Source organism: Tinamus guttatus, unplaced genomic scaffold (assembly GCF_059628265.1).
Source record: "Tinamus guttatus ecotype Peru unplaced genomic scaffold, ASM5962826v1 Tinamus_guttatus_pri_ptg000150l, whole genome shotgun sequence".
Taxonomy (NCBI): Eukaryota; Metazoa; Chordata; class Aves; order Tinamiformes; family Tinamidae; genus Tinamus; species Tinamus guttatus.
Genome location: NW_028288684.1, coordinates 15,939,709 through 15,963,655, shown reverse-complemented (window position 1 = coordinate 15,963,655; position 23,947 = coordinate 15,939,709). Strand labels below are relative to the sequence as shown.

At 43.2% G+C, this 23,947-nt stretch overlaps 1 protein-coding gene across 3 annotated transcripts in view; it reads right to left on the bottom strand.

Moving 5' to 3' along the window:
* MTMR2 (myotubularin related protein 2) overlaps positions 1-23,947 on the bottom strand; it is a 52,729-nt gene that overhangs the window by 13,271 nt on the left and 15,511 nt on the right. The window contains exons 2-7 of one of the 3 annotated variants that reach the window (XM_088522348.1): positions 21,769-21,874; positions 7,754-7,829; positions 4,383-4,477; positions 4,069-4,179; positions 2,213-2,314; positions 1,423-1,506 (exon numbers count right to left, since the gene is read on the bottom strand). In XM_088522348.1, coding sequence (XP_088378474.1) covers positions 1,423-1,506; positions 2,213-2,314; positions 4,069-4,179; positions 4,383-4,477; positions 7,754-7,799 — 438 coding nt within the window. In that variant the 5' untranslated portion in view covers positions 7,800-7,829; positions 21,769-21,874. Of the gene's footprint in view, positions 1-1,422; positions 1,507-2,212; positions 2,315-4,068; positions 4,180-4,382; positions 4,478-7,753; positions 7,830-21,768; positions 21,875-23,947 lie in introns of those variants that run through there. The other 2 variants (XM_088522349.1, XM_010222081.2) reach the window with 2 other exon arrangements.

Sequence of the window (23,947 nt, the reverse complement as noted above, 5' to 3'; positions counted from 1 at the left end):
TTGTGCTTTGCAATGGGGAGTATTTTGATAGCAGAAAAGTCTGCAAACGTCCTGGTCATATAAAGAAATATCTTTCCCCTACAGTTTGGGCTGCACATCCTTCTTTATAAACAGAGATTAACTAAATATCAGGGTGCATCATTCTAAAGGAACCAATAATCACTGTGTTATTTGGTCCTACCGATGAAGGTCGACCTTAGATATGAGTTGCATTGTTGATTAGGAATAGCTAGTAACCAGACTTTGTCCCTACCATGATTTTAGATGGCAGTACCTCATTGCAACATACACACATTTTTGCAATGAAGACAACAGAGATAGGATTAATCTCACCTTCCTTTAGCAGCCTAGAAGCCTGTGATCATAGACAGCTATTTTAGGAGGGAACAAATCACACCCAATGGGGAATCTCTCTCTCTCCCCATCTGTTAATGACAGTTAAGAATGCATGCCCAGCTCTGAGAAAACTAACGCTGGTAAAATGAATCCCTAGCTTAGATTTTAGGTGTCTGGAATCAGATGAGCATCTACATGAGGTCACAAGATTTCTTTTGTTCTGTTTTATGAAAGATCCAAATAAATCTTTAAATTACATGGCTGTAAATTTCTTAATTTTACAAAGGAAAATTGGTTTTATCCTGGCAGGCCTTCATGAATCAAAAGTTTGTTGTGGCCAGGGTATAACTGTCCCCAAGTGATGTTGTTTCCTCAACTTGAGAATTTTATGACAAGAGTCATATAATTAAAAAAAAAAAAAATCTCCTCTCTTGTTTCCTCTGGGAAGGACCTCTCAAGTTTTTATCCCAGGATATCCCAGTGCTCCTAAATGACAGCCTGCCACTTCGCAGCCATTAACATCTTTGACCAGCCTAGTCTGGACACCCTCCATCTGCCTGTTCCAAGCTTCAGTTAATTACAGCTCTCTTGAGGCTGATCCCCCAAATATTCCCCAAGAAAATGAAGGCATTCTATCTTTTTTTCCTTCTTGCTTGAAGTATTTTATAGTTTTCTAGTTTTTTTTTTTTAAGTTTTTTTTAAATGGAAAGAATCAAAACTGATGCAAGCAAGAACTTTGATATGAAACTCAGCGGTGGGGTGCATATATACTTATATACCTGCAAAATACCCTGAGTCTCACTGCAAGGAGGCTGATGCCTAAGACAAAGCAATAGGTGTTTCTCCCAAAGCCTCAAGTTAGCTGTAGTTTGAGTAACCTTCTGCTAATGCATCAGTGGATGCTACTACTTGCAGACTTGTACTGCTGCCATCAATCACTGCAGCACAGAGAAAACGTCTGAGCTCCAACTGCAAGACACCAGTGGGATCTTTCTCCACTCCAGTGAGAGATCTGTAGTCACTGCAGCACAGAGTCCCACTTCTGAAGAGCAAAGAGGATGAGAAAGGTTATGGCACAGTACCTACCTGTCTTCTATACTCCCAAATGGGGTCGTAGACTTTCCATCCATTTTCTGGGAAAACTTCTTTGTATTCAAATGCAAAAAGTGGCTGAAAGAAAAACAAATTATCATTAAGTAACAAAGTCAGTTTCTAGGACATTTGAGCTAGGTAATAATTCATAGCTCAGGTAATAATTCATGACTAGTCACTTTTCTCTCCACTCTTCTGGACTATTTTTCTTCTAGGATTTTGTCCTAGAAGACAACATGTTGCCAGCATACTTACTGCACAAGGTAATCAGTCTGACTACACTCCTTGCCCTGTCCCCGTTATCTTGCTTGCCTATTACTTGGTATTTCATTAACAAAAGAAGCTTATTTTTAAAAAGAGAAAGAAAAGAACACTTGGTCAAGAAGGCTATCACATATTAAGAACTAGATTCTTTCAACTGGTATTTGAAGTAACAATTGCAGAAAAAAAAGAAAGAAAAACAAACAAACAAAAAGCTGTGTTTCAGATTTGAGAGCACCACAGTGAACACTAGCTGTTAACTGATGGAAATCACTGTGCTTTGAACATTCTCCCTTTATTACAGGGATGTGAGCATCAGTAAGTCATTTTCCATCCTCCACAGAATTCACAAACTTTCCCTGTTTTCTATACAATCTAAATTCCAAAAGAAGTAATTTTAAGAGGAATTTAAAAGCCATAATTTCTTCTCCCTCAGGGAAAATCACCTCATACAAATAGATGGTACTGAACAAAGCTGCTTATTGCCATGTTTTGATATCATCAAAAAAAAGGACAAACGTACCAGATTATTAGAAACTGGGAAAGCATATTTCATTAAGTTCTCAAATATGGATCGTCTAGTCCTCCCCTCAGGCTTATGAGCAAATCGCAAGTTTCGAATATCCTAAAAGAGGAAAATCAAGTCACAGGTATCTTAGCCACTTCAACACAAACAAGAGCTCCAAAAGCTCCATTCCAAGATATCCATTCAAGATCAAGTCACACTATGATGCTCTTTCCAGCACTGGTTTCTATCCTACTTTGAACAGAGCTGCATTGCGATTCTGGGCTTGGTTCAGTGGCCAGCAGCAGCCTCCAAAGTTTCCATAACCTGCAAGAGTGGACGGCGCGTGTGGAAGTGCCTGACCACCAGCACCTTGACTTTACTTGAGGCTTCCTTCCTGCCAAAACATCGTGGGGAAGCCTGGCTGGAGGACAAGCTCTCTCTGAAGAGCAGGGCTTTGCTCTTGCAGGGCATGGAGGCTGAGCCTGACTCATCAAGTCCTGCTCGCCACGGCCAGCCTGGCTCTGAGCAGGACACTGGAGCTGCTCTGGAGGAGCACACAGGGAGCCCAAGCCCCACCAGCCAGTGCGGAGCAACCAGGGCCATCAATTCCCCCCCAAACCCTCCTCTCTTTCTCAGAGCACTAGAGAGGAGGTCTGAAATGCAGAACTCCTTCCCTGTGCACTGCTGCGCAGTTTCCGCAAAGGGAAGTAACCCAAGACCTCTCTTCTGTTCTCGTCTACAAAATCAAATTCAGAAATGAAATACAGCCAAGATTTGAGATGCCAAGATTTTCTAGGCAAGGCCAAAATGCAAACACTTGCAATAAACAGTTCAAAAGCCACCAGCAGGAAATAAACTATCAAGTTCAAGCATATGAAGATCATACAGTAAGTCAGAGAATGAGACAGACAGCAGAAGACTTCACTGTCTTATGTTATTTAGATTAGGTAATTGCTTTCAGGCAGAGCAAATTGCAGGATGCATAAGCTAGTTCTGTACTACTCTGCTGGCAACACTAAGGACAGCATCTCCTGGGCCAAGTGTCCTGGCCCGGTGTGTGGAGGGCCAGGAGATCTGGCCTTGGGTTTGTGCCTGCGTTTCCCCAATACTCCAGACGTGGCCTCAGCAGAGCTGAGCAGAGGGGCAGGATCCCCTCCCTCGACCTGCTGGCAACGCTCCTCCTGATGCTGCCAGGATCCCATTGGCCTTCTTGGCTGCAAGGGTCATTGCCACTGTGGAGAGCATGATGGGCATACAGCTGGGGATGGGGGGTTTATTTACTTTGTGGGCCCAAGATCATTAGACACAAAGAGATGATAACCAATTTTTATTAAAACTTGCCTTTTTAGTGATTCTGTGAGCTACTGAGAAGCAGATTTGCGCGTGCACTACCTTTAAAGAAAGGAAAGAATGGCCTGAAGGGGGGCAGAAGGTTATTGCCAAGTCCCTCACCAAAGTACAACAGCAGGTGGAGACAAGCAAACAATTCAGGGTAAAACTTGTCCTCTTCTTGCTCTTCCAGTGCAGGTCAGTGAAACTCATCCTCTATCCACAGTGACAGGAGCCTTATAGGGAGATCCTGATGGGCAATGCAGGAAACCCGGACCTGAATTACTGGGATACAGTCCTAGGTTTCTACTATGAAGAAAAAAGGATCTTACTTAGCATAAAACCTGAATAAAGGTTTGGGTCTCATCTCTAATTAGTAGATTTGCAGTATCCTTGAAAGGACTTTTAAAATCAGACATTTTTGAAATGTGTGAAGCCATAGTGAATGTAAACACTGGAGAACTTCCCTTAGCATTACAGAGAAAACCTTTTAGAATAGATTTTCTCCCTTGCCCTACTTCAGAATACAGAGAAAAAAGTACCTTGCATACAATCTCCAACCCATAGGAATTCTCTCCACGACTGGAAGCACCTCCGATTTTCTCCACTCTGTTGATTACACCTAAAGATGCATCTAGGACAAAAGGAGGGTCCTGGAGACAGTTGAAATTTGTGAGTTTAATAAGGGAGGGGGAAAAAAAGTGAAAAAAAACAATGTTCCCTTACACCCATATTCCCAAACATATAGACATGATACGCATAGAATTATACTAAAAAAAAGACCATAGGGCTAAAGATGGAAAAGACACATTTTATATCAAATAGCCAATAAAAGCAGATGGTTTCAAAAGCTTACCCGCTCCATGCTTTTAAAATACAGCCTATAATTGGTAACAGTAAGAGTTCCTCTGATTGCGCCAGTGAATGGGCAGATGTAAGTAACATCCTTAGCTTCAGAACATAAGGAGAGAAAAAAAAGAACAAGAAAAAAAAAAGGTCAGTTTTCTACTATGGAAGCAAAATTCTGACAGTAGAAACATTAAGGGCTCTACTTTTCAGCCCATTAAATCAAAACAAGCTTATTCTGGGACTCTTGCCTAGAGCTAACAAGCAAGTTTCACTCCTGTTAAATGACCAGACTGCTGGTGTTAACCAAACTGCAGGCGAGCAGCTCCCCGGGAACCTGCATGTGCAGGAGGCACGGCCGGTCCCCTGCAAGGACCCCTGCGGGGCTGCAGCCTGCGGGCCAGCACTGGCCAACACGTTCCCACTGCTTGAGGACACGCTGCACAAAAAGAGGAGACAATTCCTGCCCTGAATGCACACAACTGAAGCTGGATAAAAATCTGCCAAAAAAGAAAAAAAAAAGGCAAAAAAAAGCTGTATATTTCTATAGCAATCTATTTTGTGCCTTAAAGAACAAGAGAAACCAGTTCTCCTGCAAATGACTTCTAGCAAACTTGGGTCCTTCTGTGCACCCTAAAATTCAGAATCAGCCCTGGGATGGAGGCTCTGCAGCTAAAGGCTCTAATTGAAGCCAGTGGAACTACAGCAATTTACAGCAGCCAAAAATCTGTATAGCACCCAATTGCCAGTGATTTTAAGTCTTAAGTCAGCGATCAAGTTTCCCTGCAACAATTCAATTATTTCTGAACCTGAGTGATGGTGACTCAAAACAGTCCCCTTTTTAAAATGCCTCAAACGTTTCTCACTTGTTCCAGCAAAAGGCAAGAGGTGCTGCTGGTTTTCCACAGCAAACACCTCCCCTAACTGCCCTTCTGTTTTATATCAATTAAAAATGCCAACCTTCAAGCTGCTTCCCTCCCCCTGCCTCCCACCAGTGACCCATCGCATTTTCTGTCACTAAGAACAGTTGGCTGCTTGTGCTGCAGTTTATGCTATTACTGAACAGGAGCGATACTCCTCAGACACACAGAAATCCTTTCAGAAGGAGACCCTAGCTACCACATCCATGAAATGTGAAAGAGAAAACAAAGCCACAAGACCATCTTAATAATGTTAAGATCCTAAGGGACACGTTTTGCAAAGGTTGTGTGAAATGGATGAGGAAGCTCTCCTGTACCACAGGTGACAGCCACCATGTACAGGAGCCCCTGGACTGGGGGGTGCCATGACAGGCACCCCACTTTCTTCACCCTTTCTCTGTGTGATTCACCAGGGGAGAGGGGAAGAGAGAGTCCGCCTTACTCGAGGCCACAGCAACCCATCCATCTGCATCATGCATCAGCTCTGCTTCCACAGCGCTGCCACTGACTCACCAGAACTGGACATGCAAAATCTAAAGTGGGTGAGCAGACAAGGCCTGCAGTGCAGCATTCACCTGCTTTTGGTAGCTCTCAGAGCCCCAGCTAGGAGATTCGGAGGAAAAGGGATGAGGTACGACTTGTGGAGCAAAACAAACAGCATGGAGTTTTTAGGTAAAATACACATGCTGGCAATCTCATTATTTATTTATTCGTTTTAAGAGGAACGCATTTGTTGGAAGGTCAATTAAACTCAAAATATTTCATTGCTAGCCAATCATTAATGAACATTTTTCAGTGAGTAGGTTGACCTGGGAAGGCAGCTCCTGAAGCACATCACACAGAGGAGAGCAGCCTACTTGGCTTTTCCACTAAGCTCCCATTACACAAAACATAAGTCTGAAAAAAAAAAAAAGTTTTTAAAAATAAAGCGAAATCTATTGATATGAAAAGAGCGTGCATGTACACTTAAAAAGGAACCATAATTCTGAGTCAAAAAGAGAAAAATGGTAGAAAAACATTTTCCAGATAAGGAATCCTAGGCATCATCTCAAACACCAGTCTTGGCAGTTTAAAAGCCCTAATCCTCTCCATGTTTGCATTTTATTAGCCTGTTTTCCTAAGGAAACAATTTTAGTTAACCACGCTGCACGGGTACACACATGGATAGGTGTCTGTTTGTCTGACCTTAACCCTACCCCTGTTGCATGATTTCAGCAGTCTCTGTCCAATGGATAGGGATCTCCAAGGTATTAAATTCCTTCACTGTTTGTGAAAACGGACACCAAGAGAGAGGCTGTAGGGCTACGACCAAGGGAAAGGCTAATAACCTCAGTTTTTGTTAGATATAACAGAATCCATATGGGAAAAAGATACTGGAAACCAGGATTTATAAATATCACTTCTTATGGATTTTGTTTTCTGATAGGGCCAGTTTTTCCCAAGATCTTAACGTTAACTAAAATATTTTTCTTCCCTTCCTGATAAAATACAAAGAGAATCACACTCAGCCTTCCTGCCACTTTTAACAGGATACAGTATTGCTGATGAACAATACTGCTTTTTTTCTACCTTTTATTTCTTGTTGGACTTGATGGCTGCTGCCCGGTCTGCTCTTGAACCACCTGCTTTTACCGATGTAGATGGCTCATTGTGTCGCTTGCAAAGAGATAAAAATACTGGAGACCCTGTTCTCTTAAACCGTTTCCCAGAACCCTCCAATACATGGTCTTGCTCTCAGGGCTGTCAGGACCCGTGGGATGAATTACATGTCAGTCTGCACTGCATGTGCTTGTTTGGAGTAAGAGTTCAGAGTCTTTAGGAAAGGAGTAGAGAGAAGAAATAAGTTTTTTCCTTTTAGGACCAAAGATGCTTTCCTCATTTTAAGAGGGAGGGAACACAATGAAGGAGAATGTCAACACTGCTAAACTAGTAAATACAAGATCTCTTACAGAAAATAAATCAAGAGGCTTACTCAAACCTTCAGACACTAGGGAGCATCAGCAAAGCTGCTGCATGTCACACAGTCTGGCTGAGAAAAAAAAGGGGGGGAAAAATACCTACCCTCATAACACTAAAACTCTGCAATAGCAGTGCAACTTCCCTGCAGTTTTTGGTAGAGATTCAACACATAATTATGTTATATCAACCTAAGAAGTGACTTTGTGGTGAGCGCACTTTGAAGCAATCCATCTGGGTGCTCTCAGGACACAGCAAATGCAAATGCATCTCTCATCACTGATGCTAAAATATGCTGAGCTGCTTTGCATTTGCTCCATGTTAAGAGCAGATACACAGTTACCTTGGCTCGCAGCATTCATGACGACTTGATTAATGAATCAGCCTGACCATGGGCCTCCAAACATCAGCAATCTGCCCTCGCTGGGGAGTAAGCACCAAGACACTTTGCTCTGTGGATATTCTATTTGGTCACCAAGCAGTAAGAGATATACTTTTCACATACCCATGTCTTTAATGGTTTCTCCTGGTAGCAGAGGTGGCTCCTCCATTTCGGCTAATTTATTAGACTCCCTCAGGACCTAGGCAAAAGACAAGGTGGACAAGGAAATTCACTATGTTTCTATAAACCAAGACATTTACACTTCCCTGCAATGGAAAGTGATCAACAAGATCAAGGACAACAAATATTCAAAGGTCTTAAGACGCATCCTGCTATTTCAGCCTTGAACAGGTCCTTACGCAGCATGGGGAACCTCAGTCCAGCCCACGGTCCTTCAGCAAGTCCCTGGCCCTGGTTAAGGGAGACTCTCTCTGATGGAGACACCATTCAGAGCAGGCTCTGTGCTTTGGCACTGGCACTTACCAGGTGACTGCTGTTCACGCTCCAACTTTCTTTGGCCCAACCTACACCTCATCACCGCAAGCCAAACCCTTGGGCCACACAGCCATAGTCAAAACCAAAGGAACTGGTAAACTGCTAATAGGTTTGCTTTTAGATTATTTTTTGGCTGCCAAACAGCTCCTCCTGCTCTTCCCCAAAACTATCTTCCCTCCTGCAACTGCTACCTGGTGTCCTCACTAAGACCTCTGGCCTGTGCCAGCCAAAAACCCTTTTTGTGCCTCTGTTATTGTGAGCCGAATGAGGGAACTGATCTGGTGGAAAAACAGCCTTACCAAAAATATACACATATGCCTTGGAACTTTTCAGCCAAATCATTTCCCCAGTCCAGTTCAGCTGTGCTAGGGAGAACACAGTGCTAACAACACACGATCAGGAACTCCACTTCTTAGCTGGTGTTCCAGCTAAAATGAATATCAAAGTATGGCCTAAAAGTTTGTCTTCACTTCAAGGACTAGCTGTCACAGGTAATTAAGACAAAGCAACTAATCCCATCATATACTGGACACGGGCACACTGGTAAAGTTTATTTTACTTGGGCTAAAGTTATACTTACAGAATATTATTTTACAGAGTTTTCTTCACCCATGGAAGGGATTTGGCTACAACTAGCAGCACAAGGAAGTGTACATTTGAGCAAGGCATGGCCTTAACTGTGGAAGTTTTACCTGAGGTCTACATCTATGGAAAGAACTAGGGGAGAAGAGTGTGTGAACGCAATCCAGACGAAGGCTGGTCTACGTGGCCAGATGTGGCCAGATGTGAATCATCCTGCGCGTGCCCTGAGCCTACCAAATGGCACCGCAGCATCAGCACGATTGCTCAGCCTCACCACGTGGACGGAGGGAGCGGGCAAGTCAGTCCAGACTCTGCCGCGTGGTGAAGCAACCTCAAGGCTTGGGGTTCAAAGTCAGCCTGCAACCTGCCTGCTGGAGACGGGCAGGGACAAAACCCACACCCAAATACGCAGACTTGCCCCAGCGCTCTCTTTATCTTAATGGGAGGAAAGAGGAAAAATTGCTTTCATTTGAGATCAGGAAATCCCTGCAAAGCAAATTCAAAAACATGGCCTAAATTGGCACCCTAGCACCTGACACATCTGTGGTCAACTTTCATGTAGGATCAAGCCGGAGGACGAGCCTCAGGAAAGAAAACTCCTCTAAACTATGTAAAAAGGAAAACAAACCCCAAAGAAACCCCCACACCACAATAAAAGCACGTCCCAGCATTTTCGCCCAACAGATTGATGCAAAGATGAAAAGATTAACAAGATCAAAGCCTTCTTAGGAACACACTGTACATTGGAAAAAATGCATTCAAGTAAGTCTTTGAATTAAAAAAAAATAGAGGGAGCAAAAAAAAAAAATAAAAGCAAGCACGATCCTGACTTCCTAACAGGAACCTCACAACTGCAAAAATAAAGGAATGTGACTACTGAGGCCAGCTCTTGGCTGGGACGGCCGCTGCTGCAGCTGGACGGGCACGGGATGGGTAAAGAGAGCTCAGCACCGAACAGGCACCCACGGGCAATGCTCAATTTGCAGGACAGCTTCTCCCCCCGATAGTGCCCGCAAAAACGAGGCTTTGCTGGTGCTGGCGGCAGCAGCCTACGCAGGGGACTTCTGTGAGCACAGCTGTGCTGGCCAAGGATCACACACCTCATCAAAGGCCACCCAGCAGCCTCCCTGGCAACACGGCTGCGGGAAAGACCCCGTCCCCATTCCTCTGTGTCAGTTTTCGCGCTTGAAAAACTGGATTGCAGTCAACAGGACAACATCTGGATGATGCCAAATGAGACAGAAGCTTTTGGCTAATTAGTCCTTACAGTGGCTGTCATCATCACTGCCTTTTATCTTGGAAGGACATTAGGAAAAAATATACTGTGTGCACAGGACACGACGCACAACTTGGAAAGGAAGATCCCTGCTCCAAACAGGCAGCAGCTGCTGCTGCAGAGGCCTCAGCCAAGAGTCGGCCTCGCTGCTCCGCTGCAGATGTCCGAGGAGCAGAGCCAGGGATAAACATTTGCAGGATCAGGCTGCACCTTAAGCCAAAACATGCACAAGGTAAGCACATATAGAAAGTGTTTGATACGATAAACAGCCAATGTGATCAATAGGTGGGCAGAGCTTGGGGGGGTGGTTTAAACACCACAGTGAAGGTGGCGGGGAGAGAAGGAGAGAGAAGCAGCATGGAAAGGCAAAGAAGATCCCCATGTCAGCACTAATCCATTAAAGATAGGCTTGAAAGCCTTTTCTATTTAAAAACTGGCTCTTCTAAGTCTAATAAAATCCATCTGCTTGCTCACCCTCTTTGAAACACGCTGTCCCCAGGGTCAGAGGAAAGGGTTGGTGATCGAATCCGCACTCCCATGAGCGCAGGGCAAGGGAGACGCGGCTTCCTGGAAACCCAGCTCACCGCAAGGTCAACAGTTTTCTTTTTTGCATAGAGTTGAGGATTAAATTGTCATTTTGACTGTGCCCCAGCTGACCTCAGCCACACAGCATAGCTCAGCTAACACAGCATAGCCGGCCTTGCTGGCCATTTAATGATGATATCAAAGTCAGTGTCTGAACATCACCCTGGATAATATTTGCTCTTCCAAAGAGGCATGGTCAGAAAGCCCAGCTAAAATATTTCTTTTGTGGGCCAGTCTTGGCAACACCTGGCCAACTTTTTGCCTTGAACCAGCCTCCTGGTTCGTCTGAAACCTGCCCTCGTAGAAATCTGAAAGCAAACGATAGGCATTTTCCTAAAATCCCCCTCCATCACTGGCTCCTTAAAATTCCTTCAGGGAGAAAAGCAAACTGCATCTTGCTGACAATGCAGAAAGTTCACGCCGCTTTTGGAAAAAAGTAAGTAAATTGTGTGTACAACTGCTTGCTGGGGAAGGGCAGGTGGAGGAGGGAAAAGACGTCTGGGACTTGGGTACAGGAGGGGAGAGAAGTGGGGGATGAGGAAAGAGAGAAATTTTGAAAGCAGATCAAGAGGGAAGGATGGGAGGGGGTTCAAAGCATCCCCTCTGCCCCTTACATGACCAGAGAATCCTGGGGGATGGAGAACTCCCCCACCCCCAGAGCGGTTCATTAAACTGCTGGAAAAATCTTTTTGTACGTTAGCCTGTTTTCAAGATGCTAAAAATAACACTCTGGGGACCCTGCAGACAACGCAGATTTAGCGCCCTGCACATCTTGCAGTACAAACTTAAAGGCTACGAGGGAGCAAGGAAGCAGGACAGGGCCCTGGGCCACACGGGCCTACAGGAGGGGGACGGGGCCTTCGCGACTGTGGTGCCCACACAGTGACAGCTACTCAGGCAGTTGTAGCCATCGTAGAGGTCTGAGGCAGAAGCACTTCAGCTCTTCACGCCTCAGGTTCCACAGCTCTTCAGGGACAATAAAGAGGGCCCAGTGCTTTGCTGCTGGCACAACCTCGAGATCCCAGCAGTGAGGTGACACCTCCTTTGTGCACACGCTTGGGATCAGGGAAGGAGGTTCAGGTCCCGCCGCTGAGGAAAGGTCCCTCTCTGCCTCATCCCCCTGCCTCTTCCCATCGCATTTCAAGGCGCCGCAGTCCTCCCAAGCCCCCAAGCTGCCTCCTGACACGACAGCCAGCATCGTGCTCCAAGGAATCCTCCCCCGGCTCCTGTTCCCACACAGCGCTCAGCCATGGCCGGTCCCGAGCAGGACCCTCTCTATCCTCTGTATTAAGGGTTTTCTTGTGGACAAACTACTGCATATTTTTCTCTTGCGTTTTCCGAGGGGGCTTTACCTACCAGCTGGGCTGCACCTCCTCCAACCACATCCGCCAGCCGAACTGCTCGTGTAACTGCTCCCGGACCTCCAGCCAAGACGCCTGGCCTGGCTTAATGGCTTTTACATGGATATTTTTCCATAACCTGGATTATTTTGACAGGACTGGCTTAGGGGGTGAACATCCAGCAGACTGGGAGAGGTGCCACCTTAGAGCGAGGAGTAAAAGCAGTAGGGACTGACGAGGGACTTTGGCCCCAGACACCAATGTCTGTAACAAACCGGTGGTCTCCAGCAGAGATGCACCAGAGAGCACCTAACATCCCCCAGGTCCCAATTAGTCTCTTCTTTTGCCTGAAAACTGGAGTCCTGACATGCAACACTGACAAAGTTGGTCTTCTGGCATCATGCAGTTCAAGGAGAGGCTACAGGTTTCTTCCAAATCCCGAACAGATTCTTCTGAATCACAATCAGAATTAAACAAGAAAGATTCTTTTTTATTTGTTTTAGTGTAAAAAAAAAAAAAAAGGAAAAAAATTGATGTTTTCATGATTTCCTCCCCCTCTCAGCAACTCTCTCCTTGGTAACCCCTACTCCCTTCTAAGGACTTCGCACATTTTGAATAATTTTTTATACATAAACACACAGCCCTCATGCAACGCTTCCATCCCAGCACTGACCCCCTTGCTTTTCCCCAAACCACTGTCTATTTCTATATATTCACAAATCTATAAACTCTAGGCTTGGAGCTGCTCTTATTCCAGCCATGAATAGTTCTGTTTTGTGCTGCCTACCATGGGAAACTTGTCTCTTAGCTGCTCCCTTGACACAAGAAGGTATATCCTGTACAAACATAACACAACACATACATGCACACACGCGAACAAAACCAAAAAGCTTTGCATCTGCAGCACTTAAACTCCCAGGTTGAGCACATCTAATCATGACCATGCACTGGTCAACAGGAATAGGCTGAAGACATGTGCGGGGGAGAATACACAAACAAAATTAGTAAATTTTTAAAAACTTTTTTTTTTTCCCAATGATGAAGGAGTAAAACTGAAAAACCATATAAGAGGTTTTACCTCCTACAGGAAAATAACTGTCTGATATCTCAAATTTTAACATGAAAATTCTGCTCGTAGTTACCATACCTAAAAACCTCCTCTTTTCTTTTTCTCATGTGATTCTCTCAAGGGCTGGCACAAGACTAAATGCCCTCCTGAATCAGCACTCCTCTCGCTCCATAGGCAGTGAACTGCAGTAACACCCACTTCATTTGATAGTGGAGATCTGCACCTGATCTAGTCACTCGAAACTGCCAGTATATTCAGAGGAAAGAGGTGACCTAGAAGACTCACCTTCAGCATGAGCCCCTTCCTTCTCAGCGGCTGCAGAAAACAAGAGTGATGCACTGAGACAGAGCCATCTACATCTGGTAAGGCAAATACACTGCCTGGTGCTCCACTGTGCCCAAGGCAATGGTGGGTTTGATCCCCAGGACATCACTGTAAGACTGAGCATCTGTACTTTGCAGATGGCCCCAAACTTACTCTGTCTGTGCAAAAAGGTGGCAGGGGATGAGCCTGCTCAGATCCCAAAATTGCATGCACTGCATTAAATCAGGCACGGCTCCAGAGCTCGGCTCACAGAGCTTATTAGCTGAATGATCGGAGACAGCCTCTGGGTCCATGCCAGCTCCCTGCTCCGGTCTCACAGAACCACAGAGTGAAGTCAGCTTTTTCTGCAAGGTTAGCCGCAGAGTAACTTTTTTTTTATTTGATTTTTTTAACTTCTTTGTAAATCAAGAGCAAAACACATATGCTTAGGTAACCAGTGTCTTTCTCTTGTCAAAGTGGCTTTTGCCTGTCTTAGACTACGTTCTTCTCCTGAGTTCCCTTCCCATCCCTCTCCTCTTTCATAGATGTTGCGGGGTAGTTAATGCATCAAGTCAAAGGCCAGAAGAACAGTGTCGTTACATGGTAGGTGTGCCAAAATGCATCATTAACCCAAAGGCGGTGTAAAAACCTCAGTAATAACACAAATGTGGAAGCTCCTTCCGTTCAGCTCAGGAAAATCCCAGGGAGGCCTAGTTCTGAGCAGGTGAAGCCGACAGAAGCCGCAGCACTGACACAAATAGGTGCTGAAACAAGACGCGGGCTCTTACTGTGGATCATTGCTCATTGCATTGATTTGTTCCCGGAATGAAACGTTTTTTTACAATGGAGAAAGGACAAATTTTGGGGGCAGATTTTTTCTCTAGTATTTCACTGCCAAGAGGCTTCTGTCTTCTTAATGCTCATTTAGAAGAATATTAAAATAGTAGCTATACTTACTTGATTAATCCAAATGCAGACTGCCAATACTGTACTACTTTGGAGAGGTTTTCAGATGCCATTTATGGCTACTTCAAGTGCACTTTGAAATGATTTATGTACTTTGTATCTTGCTGGAAATGTAATAAACCATAAATTGAGCAAGTAAATGAGCTTTGATGATTATTTCCTAATCATTCAGACCACCACAGCAAAATGACTATGAGCAAGAATAGCAGTATCCCTGAATGACTGAGGCATAGAGACTTTTCTGAGGATTATGACCAGATGGACTGATTAACTATATTACAGGTATTCAGACCAGCAAGATATTAATTACTGGGAAATTCTCTGCATGTTAATCTACTGGGTTATTATAAGTTGAAAGTGTGCATGGACACACAGATTGTATCAGAATGCCACAGAGAAATCAAATATACTGGCCAAGACCACATGAAACCCATTCAGCTTCCAAGAGAAAATGAAACCAAGAAGCCTCCCCAACTTGGTTTAACAACGACACAAGTCTCATTCAAGTTACGAATAAAATGTTCTACCAACAGACAAAACAGCCTCTAGAAGACAATATCAAGTAAATTGTACAGTATAACTACCTTTCAATTATGCTTCCCTAGTCTCAAAAACACCAACAAAGTGAAAAAAGCAAAAACCAAGATAAAATTCACAAACTGTGACCTCTACCTACCGTGTATACAGAGCAAATATAAAAAGGCTTGAGATATCCACATGTTTACTTCCTACTGACTTAAAAATCTTTAAAAAGCAGTTGAAGATTAGTATCTTTAAAAAAAAAAAAAAAAGAAAGAAGCAGAAATACAGTCACCAGAGTAATAAAGGGACTCCTTGGGAGGAGGAAGTATCCACTTTGCAGTATTTCCCTGAAGTGTTCTGCTTTGTTTTTCCCACGATGAACCTCTCCACCCAGCCCCAAGTTTCCAGTGATGCAGGACAGTTTCTTTCTCAGTTGGTGAATCTTCTGGGCCCCGCTGCACAAACACAAGGCTCGGGAGCTCAAAGGAGCACAGTGTTGAGGAGCGCGGCCACGGCTGCCTTGCTGTGCGTGGCTGTATGGCTTGGTGCCTCTAGACAATTCTCTCATTAGTTTCCCACAGAAACTCGTCATCGACTCAGCACAGCGGGAGTCCCTGGCACAGAAGGCTGCTGATACCCTCTATTCACAGAAGTCCAACTTTTTTATTTTTTAATACAGAACCTTCTTCAGTGCCAGGAGTCCCAAATATGTCTTGTGAGACAACAGTTCTGTTCTGTTCTCCTCTGAGTGCTCAAAAACTTTACACTGTGCATTAGCTTTAACTCAACCCATCTTCTTAATTTCAATTTATTTAGCAAACATCTTATAAGGGAAATTGATTACAAATTTCAAGGAAAGCATTAAACTAGTCCAGTGAAATTTGTATCATTGGTTTGAAGAAATAACAAAAAATGCTGTGATCAACAAGAGGATCATAAATCCTACCAACCAAAACACATCATATAAAAGTGACTTTGTTATTGAGGATAACTACTACTACTACTCAGTAGCTTAGTGACAAAAAGATTAAAGATATAAATAATTATATATTTGCAATCATTAAACAATCACAGAGAAGAAAAGGTGCAAAACGTCTACAGCAAAACAAATCTTGGAGGAGGACTGCATGCAGTCATAATTCCTTTTAAATACCACACTTGTCCACTCCGGCCTGATTCATGCTTCAATCTACTCAATACATAATTGTGGGGGAAAAAGAAAAAAGTCAAAAACCTCTTACCCGGATTTACTCAGCAAAAAGGAGATTTCATGCACTTTGTAGCTAGAAGAAATACAGTGGCTTTTAGGAAGAGTTGAAAATATTTTTAGGAACATCTGATGGCCATTTACTTACTCCTTTAGTTTTCCATTCTTAATAGATGGCAATCATAAATGTTTCCAGAGTTTCCAGAGTTTTCCTTCACTGTGCATTACTTCATATTCAAACACTCAGGTATCTCTGTGTAAGAACGATTAGCTGTGCTCGCAGTCTTTGCTCTTTTCTAACTAGATGAGCACTTAGGGAGTATTATTTCCATGTAAAGGAGACAGAAAACTGACTGCATCTGGCTTTCCCACTTCTAATCTGCATGAAATCAATATTTTGCAACCCAGAGTTTGGCTAATGTATATTTTTGTTTCCTTGAAAGGGGAAGATTCAGAAAAACTCCAAATGGGAAGGCAGGAGGAGGGAGAAAATGAGGCCAATATTTTCTGTATCTTGGGACAGTTTATAAAGGAAAAAGATTCTAGTTCTCATGAGATGCAGAGCATTTATCGTCCTGGAAGGGTAGTCTTAGAAAAATAGAAAGGCAGAGGCAAGGGCCACATGCCAGGTGACCATACTATGGGCAAGAGCTCCGTTCACTCTTGGGGACCAGCTCTTAATGCTCCATGGAGGAAATGAAGCCCATTTCCCACCCACACACACACACAGAGCGGTACAGCCCAAAGCACAAAGGAGACAGCAGAAATATTTTTCCTCATGAGATTTCCCTTCTCCTCCTGAGCTGCCCTTCAAGTCCTTGACACCTTTGATACTCCTCTGAAGTCTCACCCATTCTTGGATTTGGCCCCAGTTTCAGCCAAGGGTGCAAAGACTCCTGTGCTAATACCACAAAAAACAAGAATGAAGTTTATTTATTCACAGTAACCACATCACCCGTTTACTTCACAAATCTAGCTGGGACCACAGGTCAATTATCGTGACCATCCGGTGACCTAGGGATGACAGTCTGCAATTCAATAGTGGTCATAGACCAGTGCACCAGGAAGGACAGTTCACATCACACAAACCATCTCTGCACTTCTGGCCTTTTTCTGGATACTTTGGCATGAAGAGTCCCTTGACTTTTCAGTCTGACATTAAAATACTTATCCCTGTACCCCTGCTAAGCTAGGGTTGGAATTGAGTGGCAGGGTGAAGAGGAAAACTCATTCCAGGGCTGAATTACACTGCAGGTGATGAGGTATATTTTTTCATGATTTAGTGTTTCCAAGCTAGCATCATTCACTAACAAAAAAAGTTGCTTAATAGCAATAATAAAAAAGGTGCTTAAATGCATGCTTAAAGTTTAAAAAGTTATGCCTCTCTCTTACCCCAGCTCTTGTTGAACATGTGTTACACATAAGCAAAGCCTGACACACTTCCTGCATTGGCAGGGAGATAGTGATGGAAAAGCTCATTGAGGCTAGTTTCAGTGATTTACAGCAATGGATGGGGAAAATCACATCTTTCTTCAATATGTTCTACTAACAACATACACATCCTACAGAAAACTACTCTAAAACAGTCTGCACTAAAGCTACAGTAAAGTAACACAAAGGTGGCAAAGTCAGTGGCTGGCATTAAGGTTAATGCAGCCCAGCGTGACCTGAGGCAGAGGTTGTAGCCCAATTTTTGAGCGCTACATCTGGCAGTTCATCCTGTGCTCTCTACATAGTCAGAGGAAAGGCATATATGGTTTTCAAATTAGGCAAAACTTCACCTTTACTAGAGCATTTCTAAGGCTGGGATCCACTCTGAGCAAGCAGCTGCTGCTCCCCAAACATAATTCACACCATCCTGCAGCAAGGATGCAACAAGGATCCTGCAGCTTAACTGCAGGATGTTCTCACTTACTCGTTTGACTTACTGGGGGCATTTATTAAACTCTGAGATAAATCACATCTTAAATGGCCCATTTCTTTCCATTCACCACAAAGGAATTATAGCTGAGTAGCATAAATGAAGACAAACCCAAATGAACTCCACTCAGGAAGCTTTTGGAAGGCACTGATGGCTTCCATTTATTGTCTTAGAAGGAGAAAACTGCTTCATGGACCTTCCGTCATTCCTTAGTTATGTATCTTGCAAAATAAATCACATGGGTGATTTGGGTTTGTCCAAAAAAATCCTCAATGCACACACATAATGCATAACAAATTAAGGTTATACAGGCAACTGTTTCTTCCCTTTTCTAATCTTTGAGTCCTGGGCATGCCACACTAAGGTGGGTTATTTGTATAACCTGTTGCAAAAGCACTGATCACTCTTATATTAAAGGAGGAAATCATTAAAAAAGACAATTTACTGGAAGGAGCAAACAATAGTGGAGGAAAGGACACATGGTTGGCTAAGGGCTTGTACTATTGTTTCTGGACAACGAGGACTCAGGAATTGTGGATCTGATTTTTGTTCTCAGAGAGCAGAATGGTTTAGTGGCCACAAACAGCAATTCCAGAGTACAGGTTTGGGGCACTTTTTCTGAGGGCTGCACAGCTAAGCAGGTGACATGTCAGTCTGCCACGCTGGGGCTTGCTTATTGTTCTTAAGGGAAGTAGCAGCAGAATCCCATGGCCACGTCCATGGCTTCCCAAATCCAAGTGACATCCTGGCAGGGAATCCAAATCTTTTATGAGAACTACTTCAAAGACCTCAAACTTCAGGCTATATCCTATAAATGAAAAGCTAACTCAAAAATCAAGTCCCTACTGATAAAAGTCAGAGCATTGCCAACAAAACTTGGGAGCCTACACAGACCCATCTGCCCATAGGCAGCAGAGAAAATGCTACCTATAGGATTTAAGAACAATAATCTCGTTGTGTAAAAAAACACCAAGCGACCAGATCCGTAACAGGTAGGAAGGCACCCCAGCCCCTTTGGCAACATCGGCTCTAAGGTGTTTTTGAATTTTCACTCTGAAAGTACAAAATATATATGAATTCCCAACTCATTTGCACTTCCAACTACTTCCATGCCTGATCTATAACTTATGTTCAAACATATGGCAGTGTATTTGCTAAAAATTCCCTTGAAAAGTACATTCCCTAAATCAATTCTAAACAGCTTCAGATTTGAGACCAGGATGGGGTGGGAAGGAGGGGAAAGAACCAAACAGTGCTTTGTTTTCTATACAGCTAACTCAACTGGCTGAAAGTTATTTCGAGTTAGTTTATGAAGTGAAAATTCTATAAATTGTAGGGGAAAAGCAATTCAATCTTAGTTCTCGATACTAAAAAGTTCGCTCTACATTAAAATAAATAAATAAATAAAATAAAATTTACTATGAAACACTTTGGAGAAGGATTTAGGAAAAACACTGCACATGCATTCAGCAGGAATTCCCAGGGGAATTCCTCATTTACCTCATTACAAGCATACATGAACAAACACACACGTGGCTGTTTTAATTGCTCTCTAAAAGAAATGTGCAGGCACAGACTGCAAGAAAATATGTGGGTCCTTCTCCTGATTCCCTCCTCTCAATAGATGTGTACTGCTCTTCTAAATATTCCCCACAAAAAAATATAGTACTAACTGTAGCTATCATAGTATTTTTCCCAGGGCCACATAAATTTAATTCCTTAATTTGAGCTGATGCACATGCAGAGCCAGGGACCAAGTGGAGGGAGGAGTGATGATGGGTCCATGCAGCAATTCATTCTAGCAGGGATAATTTAAATACACATCAAGAGCATAATCCCACAATTGGCAGACCCCCTTCAAAATCTTGAAACGCTTATTTTTGGCCTCTTAAAGCTAACTGACACAACACCTTATGAGACCACTGTGGCGACCAGGCACTTGTCTCCATGCCACAGAGGAAACAAAAACTCTCTTAGTTCCCATTTTAGAAGGTATTTTCTTCACTGACCCACCCACCACCAGAAAAATGTGGGATTTATCTTCTCAGAAGAAGAAATAAAGTGTTCAGCTCAGATTTCAGTAGCCATTAAGACTTGGGAATTAACATGGTCTTGTGCCAGTCAAAGCAGCACAAGATGCTGAAGTGTGTAAGGAATCAGTTTGTATGCAAAACTAGCGTACTAGTAGCAACATGTGGTTGTAACAGTTCATGAAATGAGCTCACCTGGAATATTAAGGGCAAAGTTACATCTCAGAAAGGTCAAAGAAAATAATAAGAACAATGAGGACCTTTAAAAAAAATCTCCTTCTCTCTCCAAAAAAAAAAAAAAAGACAAAAGGTGGGGGGCTTAAAGCCTAAACTCATATGACAGTTGTTAAGTCAGAAAAAATGGGGAGAATAAAAGAAAAAATATAGGAAATAAAGGAAAAAAATGAAAGAAAAAAAAGAGAATAGATGTCTGTTCTCCATGTCTCAAGACCTGAAATATCCTGGTTTAATGGATCACCACGTGCAGTAAGTCTGCCATCCCCAAGCATGTTCACTGGCGAGCTCGCACCAGCCATCAAGGACAGGCCTGGAGAGTGCCCGTGACGCGCTGGTTCTGTGACCAAAGTGAGGAGTGCGTGTGGGACAGCAGCCCCTGGCGACACCAACGTAAGAGACTGTCCACAGGGACCGAACACGTCTGGATTCCACCCTCCTGGCACGTCCTCCAGCACCAAACAGCCTCAGCAATGGAGAGAGAAACGGCCATGGCTTTGACTTAGTCTAACCTAAAAAACCACATGTTTTCTGTATCTTGAAATAAAGGAATGCCTCAAATTTATGGTGAAAACTTCAGATGTATTATATATTTTTCTACACAGACATGTTCTGAAAATTAATTTTTGTATCCCCAGATAAAAGATGCAAACTGTCATTAGATTACATATAAACCACCGAGTATTTTTTAAATTGCAGCTCAAAAGTAGTTAACGAGGCTCCTTTAGCAAACTGTCATCAGAAACAAGCAAGTTCTTTCCACTTATGAACAGGAGGACTTTCTGTTAATTAAGAACTATGCAGAAAACATTCACAGGGAAAAAATACCATAGTTGTCAGAGAAACATACTAGTTTTATATTTAGAGTTTTTATGCCACTTTATTTTGTTTACATTTTACAAAGCAGCTCAACCGAAGCTGAGAAATGCTGGAAGTTGTTATTAGAATGTACCAGTAATTTATACTTAGAGACCTTATTTTCAAAGGTATGCTCCATCAACAAATCCATTGGTTTCAGCATGAGATATGTATAGATAGTTTTCAGAACTCCTGTGATGCCAAACTAAAACTATGGATTTTCCATTAACTGATTTAATAATGGACTTAAAATGGAACCTTTTAGAACCTTTTATGTCAGAATCATTTATTGTATCAGAAGTATTTTCCATCAGCTCAGAGACTGTAATCTTTCTGTGAAAGAAGATACTTCCAAGGATTTAGTGTTTACAAACAAGCAGGAGTTTTCAAGAGTGCATAGGCACACTAGAAGAACAAACAAACAAAAAGTTTATGGAAGTGGCTGGTTCATTATCTCTACTCACTCACAGCATTTAAAAGTAAATGGAGTTCCTTTGAAAATTCATCTCTAAACAAGGGTTGCAGAGTCAGCTTTCTGAAGATTTTATAAAGAAGGAAATAACATGGTAGAGACTGAACCACAATTTCTATTTCACCTGTTTGATTTTGGGTCCCTTCATGCTTTGGCTACTAAAATTTGGCATGAATTGGAGTGCTGATATCATTTCAACATAACCAAACTTAAGGGAGGAAAGAACAGCCTCTGAAGGAACTCATTTTATCCATTTTTTTAAGATAAAACATACATACCCTTAAATCTGGGGAAAAGTTGTCTGTCGATGTGGAGACTGAGTCGGATGATATTGCAGAAGCAGATTTGGTATGGGCAGAATGGTCTGAGTGAGAAGTGGAAGCACTGCAAAGAGAAAAACAACATATCAGAATTGTGCATTTCTAAGGCTACAAAATAGCCAAACTTGCAATCACATCCAGCAATTTTCACGAGTTTCTGCCCTTTCCATTGTCAAATATTCTTTCCTCAAAGTTGGTTAAAGCACCGAAACATACATGATCCCTTACCAAACCTCAGCTTAGACTGAGTCAGCACTGTGACAATCACAAACTTGATCAAACCCTAAATCACCAAAACTATGGGCCTCAGTTTCAAACTTTCAGATGGGAGATATTAGTGTGTTACAACTGGATAAAAACAGACAGAATCCTGAACACGTGCCAGCACAATTCCAACCACAGCTTTACAGTGGTGGAATGAATTCAGGATAAAAATGCTTTCCATCACACATAACTTTCCGCCTTCAGGTGCAAGTGTAACCCTCAAGAGAAATAGAAAGACTCTTCCATTATACTAACATAACTCCCTGATAATGCAGAGTGTGATTTGATCAAAACTGAAGTAAATCTGTTTTTTTTTTAAATATTTCTCTTTTAGTACAGCTGTAAGCAATTAAAATAAGCTTATTTTATGGCATTTTTATGTTGCAACCTCTCCTAGAATCATAATTGCTTGAAATTAGCATTCGATAATAACGCTTTTAAAACGCCATATGATTGGAAAGAAAGATCCTCTATGGTTCGCTGTTATTTCCTAAACCTGCAGTATGGCAGTGAGTGCTACCTACACCGATTAATTCCTACATCCTTACGGATCCCCACTGGCCTCAGAGAGGTTTGCTTGGGTGTAAGGACATTCTTAAGGGTTGGCTACAAAGCTCCAAGGCTGGCTTTGGCCAAGACTCACCTCCAGCAGGAGTATTACCATTACTAGTTGTATTAAATAGGCATGTAACAGCCTGGAGCCTGCTATAGCTGAGCTTCCAAAGGGCCTGGAGATCTGCTAATTGTCTCAAAACTGTTTTGCTGCTTAACTGCTGGTAAACAGCCACTGAAAGGCCACAGTGTTTCCATTTTAACTCCTATTCTTCAGAGTTTGGCAAGGTATTGCATAGGCAACGTTAAGAATATGAGGTACTACAGCAAAACTGGGCTCTTGCTCGGAGTCAGTCCTTTCTCTCTCAGGTTTCAAGAGTGTTGGCAACTTTGTAATGCCGCGCAGTGGAAATTTAGAAATGGAAGTTAGGGGAACTGCAGGAACTTATTTAAAATAAACAATACTGTTGTGTAAAACGGATAGCACCCTTCTACTGAATACACTTACTGTACATGCTTCCAGAGCTGAGCACTGAGCTCTCCAAGGCGCTCAGCTCCCGCCGCGAGCGCGAGGCGACGCTGTGTTTGGAGGGGCTGCGTCCTGGGCATCCACGATGCCGCTGGCACCCTCACGACAGCAGAATCTCTGTCCCTGGCGGAAAATAACCTGACTCTAAAATACCAAGGACCAAATCTGCAGAGTTCCCACAATTCAGCCTGTTCTTACTGGCAGTCTAAACTGGATGTAGCATTAGACCACATTTTCACATTTCTTCGGCAGAACCAGCTCAGACTCCTAAATATGTTCTCTTAAAATTAATTCCAGCTTGGTCTCTGTATGTTCACACTTAAAATCCCACTTAAATGTTCCACAAAGCAGCATCTACCTCCTGTGGTTCCACGGGTACAGAGATAATTTGTAACTTTCAGTTACAAATTAAGAGCAAGCAGCTGCTATAGATGCCTTTGCTGCTGGATATCAGCTTTGCCTCTTCTCCCTCCTTACCCACCCGCCTCCTCCCTCGGCAGCTTCCAGCCGGGGGAGCCAGAGCTGCAGCAGAAACCTTCAGACATCAAGCCTGAAACCTCTCCCTTCTAAGGGCCGTTTAAATTTACTTTTCAAAGTTATCAAGCCTGCTCAGAGCTTACAAGCCGCTGGACACAGGTACCAATAGGCACGCGGCCCACGGCCTGGCCGCTTTCCAGCCTCGTCTCCGTGTGGCGGCGCAGGAGCTGCGGCACGGCCGGCCGCGCTGGCCCGCGCGCTCTGCCCCTGCCTCGGCCGCCTGGTGTGGCTCAGGGCCCTCTCCCCCCAGTCACT